This window comes from Caretta caretta, chromosome 14, assembly GCF_965140235.1.
Source record: "Caretta caretta isolate rCarCar2 chromosome 14, rCarCar1.hap1, whole genome shotgun sequence".
In the NCBI taxonomy this organism is placed as follows: Eukaryota; Metazoa; Chordata; order Testudines; family Cheloniidae; genus Caretta; species Caretta caretta.
This window is the reverse complement of record NC_134219.1, coordinates 17,200,738-17,224,141: the sequence shown is the minus strand read 5'-3', so window position 1 is coordinate 17,224,141 and position 23,404 is coordinate 17,200,738. Positions and strand designations below refer to the sequence as shown.

The 23,404-nt window shown below is 47.9% G+C and overlaps 1 protein-coding gene across 1 annotated transcript; it reads left to right on the top strand.

Moving 5' to 3' along the window:
* The first annotated feature begins 49 nt into the window (after window positions 1-49).
* On the top strand, window positions 50-21,214 carry JMJD6 (jumonji domain containing 6, arginine demethylase and lysine hydroxylase). Its single transcript, XM_048818205.2, has 7 exons — window positions 50-380; window positions 2,536-2,924; window positions 4,837-5,123; window positions 6,404-6,539; window positions 7,892-8,030; window positions 15,147-15,274; window positions 17,073-21,214. Exons 1-7 carry the CDS (start codon window positions 252-254, stop codon window positions 17,107-17,109), a joined length of 1,245 nt encoding a protein of 414 aa, XP_048674162.1. The 5' UTR covers window positions 50-251; the 3' UTR covers window positions 17,110-21,214.
* Window positions 21,215-23,404: the final 2,190 nt, after the last annotated feature.

The following is a 23,404-nucleotide window of genomic DNA, read 5'->3' as shown; positions in this document are numbered from 1 at the left end:
GGGGCTCCGGTCTGGCTGAGGTCGAGGTAGCGGCAGGGGTGAAATTTCTCGAAGCCTCCAGGCCGCGGGTTTGGCGGAGTCCCGGGCGGCCCTGGGCCCTGGCCAGGAACGGAGCCGGCGACGGGGCCGGGATTCCCTAGCGGTGCCGGCGGCAGCAGCAGCGGGTCCTGGGGCCTGGAGCGGAGGAGGCGGCTGTCGGGGCCCGTCCGGGAGCGGAGGAGGCGGCGGGCCCCGGCCCCGGGTCGCCGAGCATGAACCACAAGAGCAAGAAGCGGATCCGGGAGGCGAAGCGCAGCGCCCGGCCCGAGCTGAAGGACTCGCTGGACTGGACCCGGCACAACTACTGCGAGACCTTCCTGCTGAGCCCGGCGGCCTGCACGGTGCGGACCGGGCTGGGGGGAGCCCGGGGGTCGGCTCCTGCCAGACCCGAGCCTGGGGAGATGGACGTGGGGGCCGGCCGGGAGGGGGCGCCCAGTTCCAGAGCTGAGCTCCGAAGGGGGAGGGGGGGGCGGACGCCCAGTCCCAGAGCTGAGCTCCTCCAAAAGGGGGGGGGGGGCTTTACGGTGCAGCCTGGCCCGGGGGTGTTGATTCCTTGGCAATGAGATCTCCAGGCTAAACTCGGATCTTGGGGTTAAGAGCCTAGGTCTCTGGTAAAGGAACGGTGGAGCGCCCCACCCCCCCAAGATGCCCTAGGAAGAAGCACCTAGCAAGGGGCTTGGTGTGTCCCCAGAGCAACCATCCAAGGTGTGTGTGGGAACTCGCAAAGGGGAAGATGGGAGACCTCCCCCCCCCGGTCCCCTTTAACTGCCCCACATATGAAGAGGAGTGGGGGAGGGGACAGGTGGCTCTGTGGTTCCCTAGAGCAGGGGTTCTCAAACTGGGAGTTGGGACCCCTCAGGGGGTTGTGAGGTTATTACATGGAGGGTCATGAGCTGTCAGCCTCTACCCCAAATCCCGCTTTGCCTCCAGCATTTATAATGGTGTTAAATATATAAAAAAGTGTTTTTAATATATAAGGTTGGGGGGGGGTCTCACTCAGCGGCTTGCTATGTGAAAGGGGTCACCGGTAAAAAAAAGTTTGAGAGCCACTGACCTGGAGGCAGGAGGTTGTACTGGGAGAGCAGCGCAGTGCTGTTGGACTGGTGGTCTAGTACCGTGAAGCCAGCAAATTATTCACAGCTAGAGGTACAGCTGGTACTTTGCAGGCAGCTAAGAAATTACCAGTGCCTGGCCCAAAGAGCTTTAGTCTAAATGGGCATCGTTCAAACTGTGGGAGAGCAGTGGACTGGCCAGATCATGGCAGAGGGTTGGCATGCATCGCGTTGCCTTCTTACAAGAAGTAGCTGCCTCCTTACTTGAGAGAGGGAGAGAGCGCCTCCTGCTGCTCTTCAGTGAGTGTGACTCCTAGAATTCAGGGGTGGAGCTCTCCCCTTCCCAGAAGCTCATCAAGCACGTTTTTGATGCTGGAGTATGAGTGGGGGGAGGGGGCAGGAACTGTAGATAATGGGCAATATGTGGGCTTAAAGGAAAGGAAAATGCTTGGAAATGGAAAAAAGCTATTGTCATTTGGTTAACTGCCCTAGTGCTGCATGATTGTTGCTCCTACAATATTTAACTAGGTGACTTGAAAGGAGAGTCTGGGAGATGCATAGAAATGTCTGAGGAAGACAGGATGGGGGAATCAGAGGATGAATAATAAAAAACAAAATAATAAAAACAGGATTGTTGACAAGGGACTTGGGAAAACCTGTTTTCTTCAGTGGTGTGTATTTTTACTTAACGCAGGCATGCCTACTGAATTCAAAGATAGCTTCTAAATCCCTTCCCCATGGTATCAGGGGGAGGAAAAAATAAATTCTCACATCACAAATAGCAGAGTAAAATGCTGTGCAAGGGGAACTGTTTGCCAGGCTGCAGGCTGTGGATTTCCTTACCTCTAGTGCATCTTGCGTCACCTCTACAGTGAAGAGCATTAAGCAAAATTTAAATATGCTCATATATCTCGTGATAGTGATGTGTGTAGGAGCAGGGACAGAGGCTTATTACATTTGGGAGCTGACAGTGCAGTATTGTGCAGGCGAAGCCTAAAATGGCATGCAGTCTGTGTAATGTCTCCATATCCTCTAGATTTGAATGCAAGTGTATCCTCTAGATTTGCCCATGTAAGTGTAGGCCAGACCTAAGTTGCATCTGGTAAATTTACAAGTTAGATTGACATAGTTACAGCACTCAGGGGTGTGACGAATTCACATCTCAGAGTGCTGTAGCTATGCCAACTTAACCTCTGTGAAGATGCAACTAGGTCAATGGAAGAATGCTTCCATCAACCTAGCTACTGCTGCTTGGGGTGTTGGACTACCTACAGCAATGGAAAAAACCTGTTCTGTCACTGTAGGAAGTGTTTACACTATGGTACTACAGCTATAGTGTAGAAATAATTTTAGGCACCGACCTTTAGAAACTTGGCCTGTGGTGATGAAGACAGTTTGTGGTACATTGCAGTTCTTTTTTCCCAACTGTTCTCTGATTTTACAGGATAATGTGGAAAGGGCAGATGCACTCCACTTATCGGTGGAAGAATTTGTTGAGCGGTATGAAAAGCCTTATAAGCCTGTAGTCCTGTTGAATGCTCAGATGGGCTGGTCTGCCCAAGAGAAGTGGACTCTAGAACGCCTGAAACGCAAGTACAGGAACCAGAAGTTCAAGTGTGGTGAGGACAATGATGGGTACTCTGTGAAGATGAAGATGAAATATTACATAGAGTATATGGAGAACACACGTGATGACAGCCCCCTTTACATCTTCGACAGCAGCTATGGAGAGCACCCTAAACGTAGGAAACTTCTGGAAGACTACAAAGTGCCCACGTTCTTCACTGATGATCTATTCCAATATGCAGGAGAGAAGCGCAGACCACCTTATAGGTACAGTATCCATGGGGTGGCGATGAGATGGGGATTCCAGTTTCTTCTGTCAGTTGCTCATGAGCAAACTAAATTTACTTTGATTATAAATATCTCAAGATTATCATGCAAATACAGAACAGAGAGGAGAAAACTCAGAATAAGGACTCCTGAGTTCTGTTAAGAGCTCTTGGTACAGACTTGCTTTGTGACTTTAGACAAGTTGCTCTGTGCCTCAGTTTCCTCATCTGTAAAATGAAAATAATGCCTACCCCAGAGCCATGTTGTGTGGCTATAAAGTGCCTTTGAATTTTCAAATTATGTTACTGGGGTCAAGTTTACTATTAGTCTTCAATGAGACTTTGGTTGTGCTTAAGCCCAGACCTGCTAAAGCAAGCAGTATTTTAGGTCATGTCTAGATAGGGGCTAAAACTCTACAGCAGCAGTGCTGTTGTAGCTCTTCAATGTAGACAGTATCTGTCTGCAGAGGTAATCCACCCTCCCCTGAGAGGCAGTAGGTAGGTTGATGGAAGAATTCTTCCATCAATCTAATGCTGTCTACACCAGGGGTTCGGTCAGCATAACTGTGTCTCAGGGGTTGTGGATGTAAGTTTCCAATGTAGACCAGTCCTAGGAAGGTGTCAGGTTTAGGTTAGACTTAGCTAGTTCATGTTAGCTCCATATTTCATATAAGCTCTGCCTCTGAAAAGTCAATGGGCTTCTACACTAGAGTTTTTACCTTAACTGTCTATCAATTAACTCTAATTGTCTCAAAGTAGCAAAGTCTTTCCGAAAGCTGATTTAGATGCTCCACACACATTTGGACTGGCCTGCAGTACAAAGTTAACATCGATCCAACTATGTAGCTCAGAGATGTGAACAATTCTTGTGTGGGGCTTTTTGCCATTTCCAGCACTGTCATCTGGTGAGCTGTAGCTCATGAAAGCTTATGCTCAAATAAATTTGTTAGTCTCTAAGGTGCCGCAAGTACTCCTTTTCTTTTTGCTAGTCATAATTGATGATCTCAAAGCATCTTATTGAAATAGTCCTCACAATTCCCTTGTTTGAGTGCTGAATTCATAATCTCTCTTCTGCCCACACAGGAAGTAGAAACCTGCATTTATTTCCTTCTCTTGTGGACATCTAGTAATGATTAACCACACTTAAGATATCAGTATCTAGTATGATAACATTCTTATGTACATTTTCATATACTGTCCCAGACCAATTGAGATCACTAAGGATGGGTGTAACTTTAAACCTTCGAAGCAGTAGTTCTCTGCATGAAGAAAAATGACTTGCACACTTGCATATCTTCCCAATGAGGCTATTGGGGAATTAACTATGACCAGGTAAATGATGCAGTAGTGAATAGAAAGTCAAAAGTGAACAGTATGTGGGTGATGGGAGCTGTCTTAACTTCATCTTCTTATCCCTTACCTGAAGATGGTTTTTGTTTATTCCTCATTGGAACAAGAATTGTAGAACAATACGTCTATAGATGCTACTCACAACCAAGAAAAAGCTTAGAAAAACACAATTACCATTTTATACACCAGGTGGTTTATGCCCTTAAAATAGATATAATCCTAATCTACTGAGAAACAGTTTCTGGTTTCTAAACTATTTTTATTGTAATATAAACAAACCCTTGCTCCAAGAAACTAAGAAAACAATTGCCATTATTTGTATAGGTCCTAGGCAAAAAATGTTATGCACCTTTTGCTGCAGTATTAAACTAACAATCCCTATAGTCAATGCTTTGCTGCAAACTCTGCTTCGGGTGCACAAAGAAATATATAGAGAGCCATGTTAATTTCAGGCTGTGGTAGAAATGGAAGGGAAACATGCTTGCTTAATGGAAAGGAAAGTTCATAGAAGAAAGTAATTATCTCTTGTAATGCACCTGGATGTTTTTTTTCCCCATGTGCAGATGGTTTGTAATGGGCCCACCTCGGTCAGGAACAGGAATTCATATTGACCCTCTGGGAACCAGTGCTTGGAATGCCTTAGTCCACGGACATAAGCGTTGGTGCCTCTTCCCTACCAGCACTCCCAGAGAGTTGATCAAAGTGACGCGGGAAGAAGGAGGGAACCAGCAGGATGAGGCGATCACTTGGTTCAGTATCATATACCCTAGGACGCAGCTCCCCACCTGGCCCGCTGAATTCAAACCTCTGGAAATTGTGCAAAAACCAGGCGAGACCGTCTTTGTGCCAGGTATGTGTGGCTGTCTCCAATGGAAATTTGTAGTAGTATGGGAGAACACATATTTAGATGTATCCTTGTTGAAAAAGTATACACACTTGTCCTCCATTTTCCAAAACTGTACATTGTTTCAAACCATTTTTGTGTTGCTCTTTGAATATCCAAAACATAAATGCGAAGTATGTTCCCCTGTTACAGGGGACTGATGGCATAACAAGCAGGACATGAGACGCACAACATGCAGTGTGTTTGGGAAAGTGATCCTGAACTAAACTATACAGTGAGGAAGTAATCAAAGCATGAAAGAATAGAGGCCTTTGAAGACAAATAACTTTCTCTTATTCTCTGTTTTCTTGGGGTTACTGACAGTGTAACAAATGACAGGGTTTGTGAGGTGTGAGGAAAGAGTTGTGGAAAGATGCAGACAGATCCCATCCATCTTAGTTTTTCCACAACTTTAATTTCAAATGAAAGATTATGCCGTAGCTTCTAAAAGTGTCTCTATTAAAAGGGCATAGCATTTCTATTAATACTGCACTGAGTCAAAGGATTACAGCTTTCCAATAGGGGCTTATGTACAGGGGAAAATTCTGGAATAAGAGAGCTAGGGAAAAAGCCTGCAGGCAGTCTTCTGTATTTGGTCGTCATATGGGGAAGATGTCGGAGTGTGAGTGAAGGGACCCCCTAGTATGAAGGTTTGACAATCAGGGTTCAGAAACTCAAAAGAAGAACCGAAGGTTTAAATCCCTAAAATGAGCGGTTGAACCAACTGATTGTATACTGTATTATTGTACTATAAAAGTATGTCAGTACAGCCTTTTATGGAGGCTTATAGTGTTCTGAACTTGATTGTCATGAGATGTGTACAACTGTGGTTTTGACTTTATAATATACACACAAATTCATAACCACAGAAAGGTCTTAATATACATACAACCCCACCTCTTAATATGGGCTCCATTAGCTATTGTTGATTCTAGCTGCAGAGGAAGGATATTTCAGTGGTTAGGGCCCTTGCCTGGGACTTGGGAGAATCAAGTTCAGTTCCCTGCTTTGGCACAGACATCATGTGTGACTTTAGGTAAGCCACTTAGTCTCTTGGTGCATCAGTTTTCCATCTGTAAAATAACAGCACTGGGGTGTTGAGGGAAAATGTGTTAAAGACTGCGAGGTGCTCAGATACTGTGGCGATAGGGGCCATATTAAGTATCTTAGATAGATGTATCTACAGTACTTTAGGTAAACGATATAAAAAGTGTATTTAAAAGTTGCTCTTGCATTGCATTTTGTAGGTGGCTGGTGGCACGTAGTTCTCAATCTCGATACAACCATTGCCATCACACAGAACTTTGCCAGCTGTACCAACTTCCCTGTGGTATGGCACAAGACAGTAAGAGGGAGGCCGAAATTATCAAGGAAGTGGTACAGGTAACGGTGCAGTAAATTCTGTTCCTATTTCTGATTTCCAGGTAGTTGAAGGGATAGTCCAAACACTTCTTTCAAAGCGAGACATGCAGCTGGAATAACACTAACAGTACATACTCACATGTGACTTTCTTGGGGGAAAAACACATTGTGTCATTTTAAAGACATGTTTTCTAAACTATGGCCTGCTTTTTAGAGCAACTTTTCTTGGCTCCCTCCCCTATGAGTTGGTAGCTTAGCCTTGCTGTTTGGGGAAGGATCTGATCTGGATTTCACCTCTCATGGAGCTGACTTGATGCGTTCAAGTGATATGCATGAAACTCAGATGATGCAATCTGAAAATTCTTTGCCAAGCATGATAAAATGTAGAGGCAGTAGGTTAGTAAACTAATGCCCTAAGTCAGGGATTCCCAAAGTGTGGTTCATGTTCCACGGGTGCTGCATGTGTTTGATGTTCCATCAGTTACTTCACGGTTTTTTTAAGAAGGTGGTACGTGATCCAATGTACTGGGAGTTGCTGCCCTAAGCATTTAAGGGGAATGTAGTACTGGTGAAAGGATTTACGTTAGCGGGCGTAGAGATGGGAGTTCTGTTGTTTGCCTTGAAGATTGAAGTCTGCTATCCCCTGGAAGGGATGCATCTTTTCCCCTGATCTGAAGAGATTACTACCATGGTGAGAGTATCTTCTCCCTTTCCATTCACTCTCTGGCTCTGCAGAGACCACCACCAATGAGGCTAATTGTGATGTGGTTCTTGTGACATGGACGCTGCTCTAGTGGGAGGAGCTGAGATTCTGCTAACTAGCCATCAGGTAGCAACAACTTTAGATCACTGTTGAGGTGACTCATGTTTATCCATTTAATCTAGAAGTGAAAGGCTTCATATGTCTTACTGATCTCTAGAGCTGTCTAGTGGCCCGAGCTAGCATCTTATGGAAACCTTTAAATTCAAGGTATTTTTCTCACCCAGTAACCTCTGAATATAAGCACAGTTTACTTCTAACTACTTTAAGAATAATTTTAAAAAAGCAACTCCGTTACCACTGCTAATTCTATCCTCCCTTCTGGAGGACCTTATTGATATCAAAACCTTGTTAATGTCCTCTACTCTGATATTCTGTGTTAGAATATTAAATTGAGGTAAAATAACTATGGAAACTATATAAAAAGCCATCAAAGCTAGAGTGCAGGAAGTTGCACAATGTTAGGTGATGCACCTTACTAGCGAATCATTGTCTGTTGCTTTTTTACTAATGTGGCAATGGACAGATTTTGTGGAGTATGCTAGTGTAAATTAAAACATTCTTTTGTTTCTCATTATGTGTTCTAAATGCGAATCATGATGGTTGTGTTTAGGATCCTAAAACAAGAGCATCCTGAGCTGGCAGTGTTGGCTGATTCAGTTGATCTACAAGAATCAACAGGTATTGCTTCTGATAGTTCCAGTGATTCCTCCAGTTCCTCCAGCTCCAGCTCCTCAGACTCTGATTCAGAGGTAAGGATTTGCCACTGCAAATGACCCTTAGCCTATGACTACGCTACCCTTTTCAACCAGTTGCCACGGAGTGTGGGGGAGTCTGGGCCCTGCACCCCTGTTCCTGGGATTCACCGTGACTCTCAGCCAGCCAGTAAAGCGGAAGGTTTATTGGACAATAGGAACACAGTCTAAAACACAGCTCGTGGGTACAACCAGGACCCCTCAGTCAAGTCCTTCTGGGGGGCAGGGAGCTTAGACCCCAGCCCTGGGGTTCCCTGCGTTCCACCACCCAGCACCAAACTGAAACCAAACACCCCCCCCCCCCCCAGCAGGCTCTCTCCTGCAGCCTTTGTCCAGTTTCCCGAGCAGAGGTGTTGCTTCCCCCTCCTGGCTCAGGTTATAGGCTCTCAGGTCTCCCATCCCCAGTGAAACTCTCCTGCCACATTCGCAGGTCAACACTCCATCCTTCCTGCTACGTCACATCTCTCCCCTCTTCGAGACTGAACTGAGCGGGGTCACTCTGACCAGTGACCTGGGGAAGTTCAGGGCCCCCTCTCTGGGACAACGCATCCGCTATCATGTTGGCACTTCCCTTCACATGGACCACGTCCATGTCATAATCCTGCAGGAGCAGGCTCCACCTCAGGAGTTTGGCGTTGGCTCCTTTCATCTGGTGCAGCCAGGTCAGGGGAGCGTGGTCGATGTACATGGTGAAGTGTTGCCCAAAGAGATATGGCTCTAGTTTCTTGAGGCCCACACCATGTCCAGGCATTCCTTCTCGATGGCCGCGTAGTGTTGCTCCCAGGGTAGCAACCTCTTGCTCAGGTACACGATGGGGTGTCTCTTCCCCCTTTTCATCCTCCTGCATTAACACCGCCCCCAGTCCCGTGTCTGTGGTGTCAGTGAACGCCATAAAGGGCTTGTCAAAGTCTGGGTTTGCCAGAACTGGGCCACTGACTAGAGCCTCCTTCAGCGCCCAGAAAGCCTCCTGGCACTGCTCAGTCCACACCACCTTGTCTGGCTTCCCCTTCTTGCACAGCTCGGTGATGGGGGTGGCTATGGTGCTAAAGCAGGGCACAAACCTTCGATAGTATCCTGCCAACCCAATAAAGGCTTGGGACCTGCTTTTTGGTGTGGGGAGCGGGCGAGTCTCTGATCACCTCCACCTTAGCTGGTTCCAGCATTAGGTGGCCGCTACCCACCCGATGGCCCAGGTAAGATACTTCAGCCATCCCCACCTTGCACTTCTCAGCTTTTATGATCAGCCCAGCCTCCTGGAGTTGGTCCAGCACTTGTCTAACCTGGGACACATGGTGCTCCCAGGTCTGGCTAAAGACACAGATGTCATCAATATATGCCACAGCAAAACTTTCCATCCCCTTCAGTAGCTGATCCACCAGGCACTGGAAGGTGGCTGGCGCTCCCTGGAGGCCGAAAGGCAGGGTCAGGAACTCATAGAGCCCCAGAGGGGTGATAAAGGCTGATTTCAGCCGGACATCTGCATCCAGCGGCACTTGCCAGTATCCCTTTGTAAGGTCCATGGTGGTAAGGTATCGAGCTCCTCCCAATTTGTCTAGGAGCTCGTCAGGCCTGGACATGGGGTAGGCATCAGATACAGTGATGGCATTGAGCTTCCGATAGTCCACACAGAACCAGATCAACCTGTCCTTTTTGGAGACCAGCACCACTGGCGAGGCCCAAGGGCTGGCAGATGGCTGGATCACCCCCAAAGCCAGCATGTCCCTGACCTCTCTTTCCAGGTCCTGAGCAGTTTTCCCTGTGACTCGGAAGGGGGAGCATCTTATCGGCGGGTGCGATCCTGTCTGCACCTGGTGGACCGTCAGATTAGTGCGTCCAGGCTGGTTGGAAAACAGCTGTCGGTACGGATGCAGCACCCCCCTGATCTCAGCTTGCTGGGCAGGAGTTAGTTGATCCGAGAGAGGAATTGTTTCCAGCGGTGAACCAGCTCTGGTCCCAGGAAATAGATCTACTAACGGGTCATCTCCCTGCTCCTCCCAATGTCCACACACGGCCAAAACCACATTCCCCCTGGGATAATATGTGTACCCGGTTAGACAGCTCCACCACATAGTTTACCTCATTTAGCTGCTTGATAACCTTGAAAGGGCCTTCCCAGGCGGCCTGTAGTTTATTCTTTCTCACAGGGATGAGAACCATCACCTGATCCCCGGTGGCGTAGGCACGGGCCCACGCCGTGCAGTCATACACCAGACCTGCTGCTTCTGGGCTCTGGCCAGATTCTCCCTGGCCAGGCCCATGAGTTCAGCAAGTCTCTCTCGGAAGATCAGGACATACTCTACCACTGACTCTCCATTGGGAGTGGCCTTCCCCCCCCATTCGTCTCTCATCAGGTCCAGGGGGCCCCTTACCCTCCTTCCATATAACAGTTTGAAAGGCGAAAATCCGATAGACTCTTGGGGTACCTCCCTGAACGCGAACAGCAGGTGAGGTAAGTACTTGTCCCAATCCTGCGGGTGCTGGTTCATAAAGGTTTTCAACATCATCTTTAGCATCCCATTGAACCTCTCCACCAGCCCATTGGACTGGGGGTGATAAGCTGAGGCCCAGTTGTGCCAGACCCCACATTTCTCCCATAAGCACCGGAGCACGGCCGACATGAAGTTGGATCCTTGGTCTGTCAAGACTTCCTTGGGGAACCCCACTCGGCTGAAAATGGTCAGGAGCGCATCTGCCACGGTGTCTGCTTCAGTGGAAGCTAAGGGCACTGCCTCGGGGTAGCGGGTGGCAAAATCTACCACCACCGGAATGTATTTCTTCCCTGACCGGGTCGTCTTGCTGAGAGGTTCCACTGTGTCCATGGCCACCTTCTGGAAAAGCTCCTCTATGATGGGCAAAGGTCTCAAAGGCGCTTTCCCCTTGTCCCAGGCCTTTCCCACCCTCTGACAGGGGTCGCAGGATCCGCAATACTGCCGGACAGTGGTAAAGACCCCAGGCCAGTAAAAGTTCTGTAGCAACCTCTGCCGGGTGCGCTGGATTCCCTGGTGCCCTGAGAGGGGGATGTCATGGGCCAGGTACAGTAGCTTGCGGCGATACTTCTGGGGGACCACCAGCGGCCTCCTGATCCCACAGGACTCCACTTCCCCTGGGGGAGCCCATTCTCAGTACAGGAACCTCTCCTGGCAACCTCTCCTCATGGTCCATACCACAATGAGGTCGGCCAGGTCCCTGAGCTTCCGCAAGGAGGGATCTTTCTGCACCTCGGCCTGGAACTCAGCGGCTGGGGAAGGGATGGGGACCGGTTCCCTCTCGCTGGCCAGGTCTGAGGCTACAGCCTCTCTGAGCCATGCCCCTCTGTGCTTCCTCCCCATTAGTGTAGGGTCCTGCGCCTCCGGTGTGGTACCCTCCCCAAGGTCGGGCCGCAGTGCCCCTCGCCGGCTCTCACTACAGATCACAACCAGGGCATTCTGGGGGTTGCTTGGCCAGTCCTCTAGGTCCCTCCCCCCATCAAAACCTCAGTGGGCAAATGGTGGTGCACCGCCACGTCCTTGGGGCCCTCCTTGGCCCCGCATTTCAGGTGTACCCTTGCCATGGGCACCTTGAATGGGGTCCCGCCCACCCCTGTCAGGGTCAGGTAGGTATTGGGCACCACCCGATCTGGGGCCACCACCTCAGGCCGGGCCATCGCCAGTATCCATTGACCTTCCTCCCATCCACCTCGAGGGGAACAAGGCCCTCTCTCCAGAGGGACAGCCCCTCGCCCACCCTGTAAACTGGGAACCCTGAGTCCAGAGCATCCAGCACTCTGGAGGAGCTGGCCTGGGGTACTCTTCCCTCCTGAGCAGGTGGAAGCTGGCAGCCCCCCTTGCCTGGGCCATCTGCCCCTCGTCCAGCTGCGTCCCTACCCAGTTAACCCTGTGTAGGTTGGGTCTGCTCAGTCTGTCCCTGAGCCTGGAGCACTGGGTCCATACGTGGCCTCTCTGGCCACAGTGATAGCAGCTCATGTCACGTTGGTCCCCTCGAGCAGGTCGGATGGTCCTGACGCCATGCATTACCCTTGGGAGGGGGTTCTCCATATTTCCCCACTGGGAGGTCCCATGGTGACTCTCTCTCTACATTGTGGGGGGCCTGTTCTTTTGGGACTCCTCCCTGCTACCCCCGACCGACTGTTCACAAACTCGTCGGCCAGCTGCCCTGCATGCTGTGGGTTCTCTAGCTTTTTGTCCACCAACCATAGCCTCAGGTCAGAAGGGCACTGTTCATATGTACAGTTAGGTCAAGCAGGTCCCCTTTAGCTTGGGCCCCAGCTGTCCACTTGCGGACATATCCCTGCATTCGGTTGACCAGTTGTAGGTATGTGACCTCAGGCGTTTTACACTGACTCCGGAACCTTTTCCAGTAAATCTCGGGGGTCAGCCCAAACTCACAGAGCAGGGCCTTTTTGAACAGTTCATAGTCCCCTGCATCTGCCCCTTTCATTTGGCTGTACACCTCCAAGGATTTGGGGCCCAGTAAGGGGGTGAAAAACTGGAGTCTGTCTGCAGGGTCAACCCTGTGCATCTAGCAGGCATTGTCAAAGGCCGTCAGGAAGCTATCTATGTCCTCCCCCTCCTTACGCTGGGCCAGGAAGCACTTATTAAAGCTCCTTGCAGTCTTGGGTCCCCCCTCACTCACCTCAGCCGGGGCCCCACTACTCCTCAGTCTGGCCAGCTCCAGCTCATGCTGTCTCTGCTTCTCTTCATGCTGCCTCTGTTTCTCCTTTTCCTCCCGCTCCTGCTGACGCTGCTTTTCATGATCCTCCAGCTCCCTCATTTTCATCTCCCTCTCCCATTCCAGTCGCCTCTGCTCCAGGGATGAGGAGCTCCGCCGGGAGGATCCCCTGCTGGCTGCTGGGGTCAGGGTGCCCTCAGTATTCACTGGGCTTCCCATAACCCCTCCCCTAGGCATAAGTAGGAAGGGTCGCGGGAGGTCCTCGGCAGCAGTCTGACCCCTCTCAGCCTGGTCAGGCCCCAGGGCCCACGCTGCATCCACCGGGCGGCTTCCCTCAGGGACAAGGATCGAGTCATCCAAGTGATCCTTCTCCTCCAACTGGGCAATCAGCTGTTCCTTGGTGGATCTCCCAATGTGCAGCCCCCTCTGCCTGCACAGCTCCACCAGGTCACTCTTAAGGCGTTTAGCATACATTTCCCTGCTGGCCACTCGCAGGCCTGTGCAGCTTTTCACGGGTTCCAGGAAGAACTCGTAGGGTGCCAGTCCTTCTTGAGGTCACCATCTCTTTGCCAGGGTCAAGCTGCAGACTCCTCCACCCCTGGGACCGCTCGCTGCAATCCACCAGGGGACCCTGTTACTGCAAAAGTCCTTCTCTGTGGTCACACGCTCCCAGGGGTTAACCACCCCCTGAAACCGTCCCTCTCTGAATCTTCAGCACGCCTGGTCCCCGTCAATCCCCCTTCGTTTTACTCTTCCCCGGGCACTTACTGCAGGAAGCGCCATTCACGGGGTGCAGTACATCCTACTTCTGCCACCAGTTGTCACGGAGTGTGGGGGAGTCCGGGCCCTGCACCCCTGTTCCTGGGATTCATGGTGACTCTCAGCCAGCCGGTAAAGCGGAAGGTTTATTTGACAATAGGAACACAGGCTAAAACAAAGCTCATGGGTACAACCAGGACTCCTCAGTCAAGTCCTTCTGGAGGGGCAGGGAGCTTAGACCCCAGCCCTGGGGTTCCCTGCGTTCCAGCACCAAACTCAAACCAAACCAAACCCTCTCCTGCAGCCTTTGTCCAGTTTCCCGGGCAGAGGTGTTACCTCCCCCTCCAGGCTCAGGTTACAGGATCTCAGGTCTCCTATCCCCAGTGGATATCCCCTGCCACGTTCCCAGGTCAACACTCCCTCCTCCCTGCTGCATCACACCAGTTGTCGAAGGAGTCATGTCTGTTTCTTTTCTAAAAATACATACCATCTCCCTGACTCGCAACTCTCAAGTGGGTTTGAAAATAACTGTTGAATAAATGTTAGACTCCAAAGTTAAATCCGAAATTGCAGAGGAAGCTAATAGTGTGCAAGTATAAAGCAAAGAACTGGACCAGTGGGGATCTTGGTGAAAGCTTTAGTCTTCTGTGAGGGGTGGTCCACTCCTCTTGCCAAAACAAACTTAGCTATGAGATGTTCCTGATTCTCGGGACCACAGGCTCTTTATGCTTTTATGCTTAATGTACTTTGTGCTGCTGCTTTCAGCATCTTTCACTGGCTTCCCATTTGTTTTGGCATCCAGCTCCTTGCAGATCATCTTCCCTTGCTTTTAAGTTGCACAGATGTACTCCTAACTTCTTTGAGACCTTGTCACTTCCATGAATAGGGATTTGTGTAGGCCCTGCTACCTCTCTCCGGCCAGACAGTGTCACGTTCTGACACCTGGAAACATTCTTTTCATTTTCTCTCCCATCCTTCAAACTTTCTTCTTTTGTCACTCAGTAGCTATATCTATTAACTTACTCTTATTAAATGTCATAACTAATTCTCTCAGGTGTTCAGAGGAAACTGAATGAGAGATTCTCGTCCAAAAATCCTTACCGGGAGGGAGGGTGAGTTTGAGTTCCCACCAACCTTTACAGCCTTTGAGAAAATTTGACTAGTTTAGTACTTGCACAGCACCTTTCACCTGAGGTTCTTTATTGACTTTACAAATATGTATCTAGCCTTAAACAAACAAGTAAAACTATCCTTATTTTATAAATGGGGAACAAGGCCACAGATTTAGGGCCAAGATTTTTTTTTCAAACGTGACTAGTGATTTTGGTTGCCCAACTTGAGAGACACCTTAAGTGACTTGACGTCTCAGAAAGTTCTGAGCACTCAGTCTGAAAATCAGGGGCTTTTGGGTGCCTGATTGGAATACCTGAAAATCTTACCTGAAGTGTATTGCAGTGAGTTGCAGGGCAAGGAACAGATCTGGAAGTCCTAGTTCTTAGTCCCTTACTCTAAACATGCTCTCGTGGACAGGAATTTTGATGTTTCAGGGAAGAATATGCACGATAACTTCTCTGGTGACTGTACTAGCACAGGTGTGGTTCGCTGTCAGATCTTCTGAGTAATAACTGAAGATTTGTATTTCCCTATATCGATTAGTTCTGTCATTTTGTCTTTCTCTGTATTTAGTGTGATTCTGGCTCTGAGACCGAAGGGATGATGCATCGGCGGAAAAAGAGGAGGACTTGCAGCATGATGGGTAATGGTGACACTACCTCTCAAGATGACTGTGTGAGCAAAGAGCGCAGCTCCTCCAGGTGACCAGATGTGACAGCTCTTTCTTTTTCCAAACAAAAGACATTTTAATGCAGAGATGGTAGGGTTAGGTTAGGCTGTTCCATCGTGCATGGGATGGGGGGGGAGGATGAGGGGACTATCTAGATTGTGAAACAGCTTGCCACTGGTGATATCCTCTCTCCTCTCCCTCCTTCCCCAATTCTAATTACATTGGCCTGCTCCAAACAGGAACCTAAGATCTTCTCTTTAAAAAAGAAAGTACCAAGGAGAAATTTTACATTATTTAATAAACAGTTTTTTATAACTTTTTTCTAATCATTTTTTAATATAGAAGGAATGCTCCAATTGCTGGGGGTGGCCTTGGGAGTAGCGGGGCATTTTGTGGGGAAAGTGGAATGTCCGATTCTGTGCCACTGAGGAGCATAATTGTGTGGTAAATTGGTAAAGGGAGGAATAACCAGCGTAGAACAAGTCTTGATCACCTGATTGTCCAAACTGAAAAGCTTCAAGCAACTACATACTTAGTTTTTCCTACTTCACTGTTGCCTGGACTACTTCAGTTCTGCCTACTATTCTGTTTTTGTAAGGATTAACAGATTATAAATTTCATTCTAAGGCCTTGTTGCTTTAACACTTTTAAAAAAAAGAAAGAAAGGGAAAAAAAAAAAAGGAGCTGTGCCCAAGACTGAGATCTTAGCTGATTTGTGGAGGGGGACACTTTAAATAAATGACAACAGAATTCACTTGGTGTGAATTTATTGGGACATGGTCCTTTCTCCCATCCATGGACTCTAACGTAAGGAGGATCGGAAAGTGTTAGGCATTTGGGAGATATTTACTACTAAGAAGCTGTGGCAAAATGCTGGATTTAGAAACCATCCTGCTTCTGAGCAGTTGTCGCTGATTCCCTTGGGTAGAAGGTACAAGCTAACCACACTAAAGTGCTGCTTGTGCCAACCCCCTCACATTCATTTATGCATCCTCTAATTCATCACAGACCTTGGGTTGCTCTGAATCTGTCTTTTGGTTGTAATCTCTGTGATGAATTAACATAAAGATGCACATAGTACTGACCCAGCTGGAGGAGCCTCGCTTCCGAGACGCAAGTGTAATGTGCCCGTGTAGGCCCCTGTCTGCTCATTTAGTGTATATATGGCTATCTAACTTTAAGGGATACAGCACTCAACTTCTCTAGTCTTTGAATAGAGTCAAAACACCAAACTATCCTTAAACGTTTAGAGTTAACTGAACAAGCATCTTATTTCCCAGCTGAGGTTCTAATCCCCTTTTATGATACTGTCCATTTCAGTTCTAGCAGCCAGTTCTGACTTCAGGCTGAGAATGAGCAGCAGAAGCTAATGAACACAGATCCTGGTTTCCTAATCTCTTAGAAATGCAAGCTATATTGCAGAGCTCCATCCTTTCTGCATTTTTTCAGCCTCCTGCAGTGAAAACATTCATTTTAATATTTGGTATATATTACAAAAGACTAATAAGTTAGCACCTTGTCCAAGAGCCCCTCTCTGTTTCCCAGATGTCTCTTCCAGGCCTTTCTGTGTTGCAGCTCATGATTTGCTTGTTACCTCTGCCAACTCCTTAGATGACATTGTAGTGCTGGCTGGGGTTTCTGCTGCAGTTGTGGTGAGGAATACCATCAATATAAGCAGAATTGTTTCTAAGCCTTGTCAAACACCTCAGCAGCTTTATTTAAAAAAAAAAAAAATGTAGTCCTTTTCTTTGGCAGCATCCTGCTGTCTTGCATTGTGATACTGGAGGAAAGGTTATCGTCATGACAGGCAGTTGTACTTTTTTTGACAGGATTAGGGAATCTTGCGGAAGCCGCACTCACCCCTGAGAGATAACAAGAACCGTCTAGAGGCAGCTGCCACTCGAAGCTCCGTTAGCAGCCAGTTTTGTTCTACCCCTCTCAGCTCCTATCTACTCTTATGATCCTTCTCAAGTCTTCGCTGCTACTTTGATCCAAACTCCTATCTTCCACCATGTGCTGACTAAAGATGACTCCTTGCTAACTATTGGGGAGAATTCCCAAGTCTAAATGACTGTGCAATGCTTAGTGCCCTTCTGTACCCCCAAAAAAGTGCACTATATGATCAGAAAATAACCCAGCTCTGGGCAAGGACATGCCATGTGTCTTACAGTTCGTGAAGTTGGCAAGGAAAGCAGTCTGATACCTGTTTTTAAAGAACTGTTTTAAAACCAGCAGCTACATCCAGAAACCTACCGTGCTTTGACGTTGTCATACATTTACATGTACTGCACGTGTTGAAACTAGGAGAGGATCTCAGCACCTTTGCTCTACACAAACATCCAGTGTATATTGTACCAGAGTGCTGGAAGGGAGACTAACTCTGTTATATACTCTGAACACCGAGGTGACTTCAAATGACTAGAAATGGCTATCTGTGAGAAGCATCTTTTGTGGTCATATTAATCTGTGTACGCTCTGACTAAATCCAAATAGTCTAAGATGTGACACCTTAACCAGCAATGATCATACGTACTTCTGCTTGGTACCTGCCATATTAAGTATAAAAGAGATGAACTGGCACTTGGGTGTAGTATTGGGACTTGAGGGAACAAGAGATGAGTGGCTTCTTGTATAGTAGAAGCCACTGAAAGTCACCATCTATCAGCAGTTACCCATGAACCTTAGGTGTAGGGGGAAAACTACATAACTGAATTACAGACTTCATTCAGCCCCAGAAAGCAGCTGTCTCTTTGAGATCATGTGTTTAGGAGCTGAGCAGCACTTGCTCTGGAATCTGTAAAAGAGTACAGGAAGGGTGAGTATTTTGTCTTAAACATTTTAAAATAACACGTGATGCTTGGGTTCACACAGCTGCAGTGGTATTGTGCCAAGATAAACTCTCATCCCCAAGCAATCTACTAGGATGGTTGATATTAATTTACCAGGGCCCGTGCGTTAAAGCTTTCCTATAGCCTGCTCCCAGCCAGAGGGAGGCTGTGCTTGTGGGGGAGCGGGGAATAACATCTTTCGCTGATACAAAGAACACCGCACCCAAGAGCCAGCTACTTGGGCTGTTTCTCTTTGCACCCTCATTTCAGTTTTGCTGTTTGGGAGGGGGAACTGAAAACAGAGGGGCAGTGCACTCTCTCTCATATAAGCTGCAATGCCTAGGCATTAGTGCAGAGGTCTTCAGTAATGGGGCACGCCCTCTGGGGGGGGTGCAGTGGGGACCCAGACCAACCCTCACAGGGGGTGTGGAGGGAGTGCTGCCCAGCTCTGCTCCTGGTCTGTGCCTGGGGATCTCCTGGCTGCCAGCCCTGTGCCTGGGGATACGCTCCCAGACACAGCTGCTGGCCCCACATCCGGGGTCCTGGCTGCCCGCCCAGCCGTGGCTGAAGGGGGCATGAGGTAAAAAGTTTGGGAATCACTGCACTAGTGGCTGAATTAAAATGCAGATTGGCAACCTTAACTGTGAATTTTCTGTATACAGTGTATTAAGTAGATCCCCTGAATGTTGGTTTTTAACTTGTCCTTTACTATTTGTGTTCCCTCTCTCGTCTCAGGATATGACTCAGTCTGTTGTAAAAGCGAGCCCTACTTATTTTGGTTCATCAGCAGTACAGACCTTTGTTTCCAAGTCTCCTTTGTGCCAGTCACTTTTATGTAGCAGAGAAGTGGGAGGGAGTTTGGAGGTGTGAGGCAGGTGACTCATCAGTGCATCCCTAAGCAGGGAATCCAAGGGGTGCATTTGTGGCAATGGAACACAAATACGCAGACTTCTCTTCAAAACTGCTGCAGTCTTTCCTGCAGGGGGACCCTTCCTTAAGGCTGCTTAGATCTAAAGACGGTTTTGTGTGAAAATATCCAGATTCCCTGGCCAAGGATGCCTGTAGTCTGCCTAGCTCAGGGGGTACATTGGCAGCTTGCCCAGAGCCTGCATGCTGCATATTATCTTCATAAAATGGAGCAGGCTGCAGCTGCTATCACTTAGAACAAGATAGGGGGCTGCGGTGGCTACAGGATTAGAGTATCCCCCTCCTAATGGCAAGGGTTAACCTGGATTATAAAGCTCTCAGGGCTGCGGTTTCGGCCATTGCCTGGCTCTGAGGTGGCTAGCCGTTGCCTTCATCAGCATGGTTACAGCTGTGCCTCATCTTATTATTTTACTGTATGAAAGAAGTCTGGGCCTGAGCACTTGAAATCTGTTGTGGGGAAACCAACCTGCCTCCCACTGCCAAGAAAGCTGCTCCTTTTCTAGCAATAGCAGTCTGATGCTCCAGAGGGCAGAGCACTTCTCCATGCCTATGAACGTATCAGTGGTGTGACAATAAAGCTGTCATTTAAAATGGACACAGTCTCCTCGTATTGAATGGTCTATAAGGTAACATTTGAAACTAGCAATAGGAAAGGTAATGTCAGCAACTGTAAGATGACTTCCACAAAGCCATCTCTTGCCTCACCTGAGAAGCAATGGCTCTGTTCAGGCAGTCTGGTACAAGGGCTGGGATTCTGAACTAGAGCTGCTCGAATGTTCTTCATCGGAACAGGTTGACTTTGCATAGAGGTATACTGGGTTTCATGAAAACTTTGTTGGGAAGTTTCCTCAAGTCTAGGGTGGAATTTTTACTCAAAACCAGAGAGACAGACCCAGAATAGCCAAGGCACTCACCTGAGATGCAGGAGACCCAGATTTAAATCCCTGCTATGCCTGATAATAGGGACTTAAACCTGGGTCTGCTACATCTCAGGTAAGTGCCCTAATCACATGCCTATAGCACCAGGCACTAATCTGCTGAATATTTTATGATTTATACAAAGTGGAATAGCTTCAGCAGCAGAGCGAAAGGGACTGACTAGCCTGCTGGAATGTGAACCTCAGCATTTTTTGTGAAACAGAATTCTTGTTTTCCAGCCAACCTTACTCAGGACTGCTGGGTTGTGTTCTTAGGTCCACCACTTTCATGCTGTGTGACTTTGGCCAAATAGCTTAACCTCTCTATGTGTTTGGTGTCCTAGCTATAAAATGGCAATAATACGTACCTTGCAGGGGTGTTGTGAGGCTACTTTGAATTAATGGTTGTAAAACACTTTGATTCTTCTGCAAAAGATGTTACAAATGACTGACTCTGGTTAAGCCCCTATTAAGCAGGCTAGACACTTCTTTCTAAACTGTCACTAGGTCCTCCCACTAACAAGTGCTACAGTCACAAAGGTTCAATGCTTCTGGGCACCTGCTCAACGATAACTTCAAAAGTACCCAATTCAAAACCAATTCACCCTACGTGAACTGTGCCAAATGTAGGGGTAGGTTTCATTGAGCTCTGAGACGAAAATGTATTGGTGCCTAAACTTGCTGAATTAAGATCCCAGGTTTGCTACTGCATGTCAGCTTTGCTGTCCTCTCTTCTGAGATAGGGCACTGCTTTTCTAGCCCCGTTTAGGAGCTGGTCTGAATCAGTTGTATCCCAAGTTCACCTCTTCCCTTGTTACAGGTTAAAGGGACTGACTGGTGAAATCTTGTCAGAAATATAACTACAGTTCATAGGATGCATGTTTCTTTGAAGATACCTGCTCCATACACATAGGGCAGGGGGAGCCTGTGGCTTCATAGAAGCTAGTAGTGGCTTCCCTTCCTCCTTTCTCTAACTGTGGTCAGATTAATGCCAACTTCTTCTCCCAGCTGCTTACTAGAGAGATGTCCGCCTCTGGTAAGATTAATCTAGAGGCCCTTTTCCTTTTGGGTGGCACTGTGAAACCTCTGTGCAAGCTGGACTCCCAGAGACAGTGCTGTCTGTTCTTCTTGGGAGGGGGGCAATGGAGCCTGCTGATTCATTCCACAGTTACAAGCCCTATCGTTGCCACTAACTTCTCTTATCCATCCTGCCGGGCAGAGCTGCGATGCTCTGAATTGTTTTGTCTGGATGATGATTGTGTTGCTTTTTATTTTAAATAAAATGATTATTTTGCATTACTCTATTTGTCAGTTATTATTTTTCATCTAGCGATCTGGAAAAACTACATACGTGTAGCAGGTGCCTTTGTCATCTGCCGTGCTATAGCAGCAGACAGATTAGTTACAGTAGTAGTTAAGAGGAGCCTCCATCATTGTAGCATGGGGGGGAAGTGTCAGTCTCATTGTTTATCTCACAGTATCCCTGCTACTACCTATGGTCTCAGTCATAGCCCTGTGCTGCATGTTTGTATCAGATGAGGCCAGTACACACTTTGGAAGCTTGTGCCACCATGGAAAGCTACTAGGGACATGATGGTGGCCGGGAGAGGGACCCCCATATCTAATATTCATTGTCAGACTGCAATCGGTGGGAGGGAGGGGGACAAATAAGTGAATTGCTGGAAATTTGCTTCCTGCTGCATGGCTCTCTTGTCACAAGCCAGCAGTGGACTTGATCTTGTGAGTAGATGGGGTTGCGTTGAAGCCAATAGAGCTGACACATGCAGTGTAGAGGATCACCAGCAAAGGGTTAAATTCAAAGTGCAGTGCCGTGATTTGCCCCTCTCCACTTCTTGTTAAGTGCTTTGGTTTTTCTTCTGGTGAATCTGAGTTAGCCTTCCTGGAGGACACTGGACTATTCTAGTTGTCACTGGCAGAGACTAGATGGGACTCATCTAGACGTTAACCCTGCCTATATACATGTGTTGGAACATTTGGAACTTATCACAGGGTTTGTTGCCCGTTTTATTACGGGCCTTTTAGGAAACCAGATTCCTAGGGTCGACAAGTTAACACGAAGCATGTGTCAGCAGGGAGGGAGAGAGCCCTGCGGAATCTAAGAAACTTATTTTAAAAATATTCCAGAAATTGTGGAAAGAAAAAGATCTGAAGGGGAAATGAATTTGTGGCAACGCCGGACAAGAATGTTACTGACTTATGCCTCAGCCTAGGTCCATTCCTTTCAAGTTTGCGCCTCTCCCTGCCGAGAATTGATTTGAAAAACAAACTTTCTATTACTTTTCCCTCCGTGGAGCTCTTGCAATGCAAGAGATGCACAATTGCTCTCTCTTCCCTTGCCTGCTGGAAAACTGGCTGGAACTAAACAGTGAACCAACAGCAGCCACATTGTTAAACTAATCCAGCCCCCAACACATGTCCTTCGGGAGAGTTAACATCTTGATGGAGATGGAGCCATCGAAATGCTAACATTGTTAAGGGCTGCAGTTTGGATTAATGCTGAGCTGCAGAAGTATTTTTGCAATGGCTGTCCTTCTGCTTTTCATCCCTAGAATTCCCATGATATATGCGTTCATATGTCCCCAAATTTAGGCTGTCTGCTGTTGTAGCCTAGAAGGACTGCTATGGCCTTGCTCTATTCTTCCTCAGATTTCTTTGATTCTTTTACTGCAATTGCACCATGGCTCCTCCCTCTAGCATAGAGGATGGGCACATTGATCCTCTGTTTAATTGCTGCTAATGAGCTGCTGGAGGAGGTTACATCAGTTAGAATGTAAAGCTGTAATTATGTGACAGCATTGAAGGCCTGCCTAGCTCTGCCATCTTTCCCCTCTTAGCCTCAATTAGAGGCACACTTGCCAAATAAGGTAAAAATGGCCCCCTCCTTACAGGGTCTTATGTAAAGTGAATGTCATGGACCTCAGAAAGAGGGTTAGAAACAATGATGTTTCACAGTGAATCTCGAATGCAGCATGTGCAGTATCCTCACAACAGTATGCTAGAATGGCGTGTTCCCACACAGCTGCTTAGCAAGGGCCACCTAACCAGCACTAAATACAATGTGGCTGCCATGGTTGGGTTGGGCAAATCCCTGTTGTTAAAAAACATAGTGCACAACAGGCCCTTCCATGCAGGGATCTCATAGTGCTTTACAAGGCACCACCCATATCGCACAGCTGCACCTGGTTTGTAGATTTTGGATAAGGGCAAACTGAGTCACGTCTGGCCAGTGTTTTCCATGGACCTTGTGAGTTTGGGGTACCCAACATGAGACTCCTGGGGCCTGATTTTCAGTGAAGCTGGACTCTCATAACTCCAGCTGATGTCAATAGCAGCCATGGGTGCTTAGTAGCTCTGAGAATCAGGGGTGCAGGTTGACTACTCAAAAATGAAGGCACCCAGAGTTGGTGGACATTTGAAGTGGTGGCTTGAGTGTCTTGCCTAAGTTTATACAGTGAGTTGGTGAAGTCA